The sequence below is a fragment of the Electrophorus electricus genome, chromosome 18 (genome assembly GCF_041902795.1).
Source record: "Electrophorus electricus isolate QZ-2024a chromosome 18, ASM4190279v1, whole genome shotgun sequence".
NCBI lineage: Eukaryota > Metazoa > Chordata > Actinopteri > Gymnotiformes > Gymnotidae > Electrophorus > Electrophorus electricus.
The window spans coordinates 5,402,501-5,405,000 of NC_137514.1; the positions used below are offsets into that span (position 1 = coordinate 5,402,501).

The window sequence follows — 2,500 nt, forward strand, 5'->3', positions numbered from 1 at the left end:
TATACCCAGTAATACTCATACCAGTAATATTTATACCAGTAATACTCATAACCAGTAATACTCATACCAGTAATATTTATACCAGTAATATTTATACCAGTAATACTCATACCCAGTAATACTCATACCAGTAATACTCATACCCAGTAATACTCATACCAGTAATACTCATACCAGTAATATTTATACCAGTAATACTCATACCCAGTAATACTCATACTAGTAATACTCATACCCAGTAATACTCATACCCAGTAATACTCATACCAGTAATATTTATACCAGTAATACTCATACCAGTAATACTCATACCAGTAATATTTATACCAGTAATACTCATACCCAGTAATACTCATACCAGTAATACTCATACCCAGTAATACTCATACCCAGTAATACTCATACCAGTAATACTCATACCAGTAATACTCATACCAGTAATATTTATACCAGTAATACTCATACCCAGTAATACTCATACCCAGTAATACTCATACTGTCTCTCTCTCCCTCTCTCTCTCCCTCTCTCTCTCTCCCCTCTCTCTCTCTCTCTCCCTCTCTCTCTCCCTTCTCTCTCTCTCTCCCTCTCTCTCTCTCTCTCTCCCTCTCTCTCTCCCTCCCTCTCTCTCTCTCCCTCTCTCTCTCTCTCTCCCTCTCTCTCTCCCCTCTCTCTCTCTCGCCTTTCCTCTCGCAGTGATATGAGCGGAAACCCTTTTGTTTGTGACTGTATGATGATCCAGTCGGTCAGCTGGCTGCAGAAGAAAGGAGTCACCCTGAGGAAAGCCAATCACATGCTCTGTGACCACCCACCCGAACTCAAGGACCAGCCAGTGCTCAATGTCAGCTTGCAAACCTGTGGTGAGTGACAGGCCAGTCCACCAATCAAAAGAAAGTACCATCATGAAAGTGGAAAATGGATTTAAATTTGCCTTCAATGTGTATTACAGTATATAGACAAATCAATTTCAACACAGCACAGAGGCACAAACTGAGTTTATTAACCTCTTGTTCCCTGATCATTATTTAGTCATTAGGACATATTTTCAAAATAAATTAAAAACTGAAGGCAAGAATAAAAAAAACAGAATTGTAACCTTTAAAAAAATATGTTTTTGAGCTGCTGTGTTGAGGTTTGTGTCTGATGCCTGGCGCTTGTGCCGTGGGAGGGAGATGCATCACTTCTGAACATGAGCATGGTGTGGCTTCCTCTCTGCTCTATGCTTACTTATCCCTTCCTGTGGTGGGTCAGTTTAAGCATCGATACTTATTCAGTTAGGTGGTCTCAGATCTACAAAGGTTCTTCACTTGCATATGGATGTTGTATGGTAGGCCTGCATGATATGAAGAAAACGTGCCATGTGCGGTCATATTGTTCAACACTACGATGATAAATGAACAAATATTTATGTGTGCCTATTAGCTATACAGTTCCTGACATGCTCAGAGAATAAACTGAATCTAGAAATAACTTTTCTCACTTTAACGAGCACATTGCCCACGAATGCCCAACCAATAAATGGAATATTCATTTAAACAAAACAATTTAACTATAAATATATCATAGAATGTCTCCTGCCCCCTTTAAAATGTTTTCTTCTAAACCTAATGTCACAGGCGTAGGAGCAGGAAAAAGCAGAACACAAACGTGAATCTCCAATTAAAAGTTTAATGAAACTAAAGTGCACTAACGAGAACAAAAAGACAAGACAAGATTAAATGAATGACAATGGTCACTGCGAGCCAAACAGCCTTCTAAAGAGCAGACGGATCACAGCGTCCCAGCAGTGGTACAGCAAATGAGAACACGCAGCACCTGCACGGGACGTAGCGACCAATCAGAACGTCTACGCGCGTCTTCGTGTGGGGTGTCACAGTGACGCTCAACAAAAAAAAATAACGTGATTGGCCAAACGGTGGGAACTTTTACCCTGATGGGACAAATAAGAAACATAGTTTTAAATATTCATAGAATTAATTATTCATCGCACCTTTTGCGATGTTTTTACTACGCATGTTCGCGTTGCGGTGACAATAGAAAAATGTTTTAGGACTAGTGCATGGGTGGTGTTTGGGTGTTGTACGGGTGGAATATGCATGGGGATTTGGATGTGTATGGGTGGTGCACCACTCGTACAGATGGGGGTAGCTCAATGGTTAAGATACCTGACTTGTAATCAGAAGGTTGCCAGTTTAAGCCCACCACTGCCAGGTTGCCAGTGTTGGGCCCCTGAGTAAGACCCTTAACCCTCAATTGCTCAAAGTTGCTTTGGATAAAAGTGTCAGCTAAATGCTGTAAATGCATGGGTGGCGTATGGTTTGTTTGACTCGAAGTAACACGAGCCTGCTGGGCTCTTCTTAAAATTACTTGTGTTCCCTCATCAGAAAAATAAGACAATTAAAATTGGATCAGATTCCAACTCATGAGGATACAAAGATTATTAAAAGGAATAACCAGGCAAGAAAAGCAAATTGATATGAAATGAAACATGCAGCAGTACTG

The 2,500-nt window shown here is 40.5% G+C and overlaps 1 protein-coding gene across 2 annotated transcripts in view; it reads left to right on the forward strand.

The window, feature by feature from the left end:
* The window catches only part of pkd1a (polycystic kidney disease 1a), a 99,897-nt gene that overhangs the window by 28,767 nt on the left and 68,630 nt on the right, over window positions 1-2,500 (forward strand). For both annotated transcript variants that reach the window (XM_035534595.2, XM_081701165.1), the window contains one exon: window positions 695-858. In XM_035534595.2, the coding sequence (XP_035390488.1) occupies window positions 695-858 (164 nt within the window). The remainder of the gene's footprint in view (window positions 1-694; window positions 859-2,500) is intronic.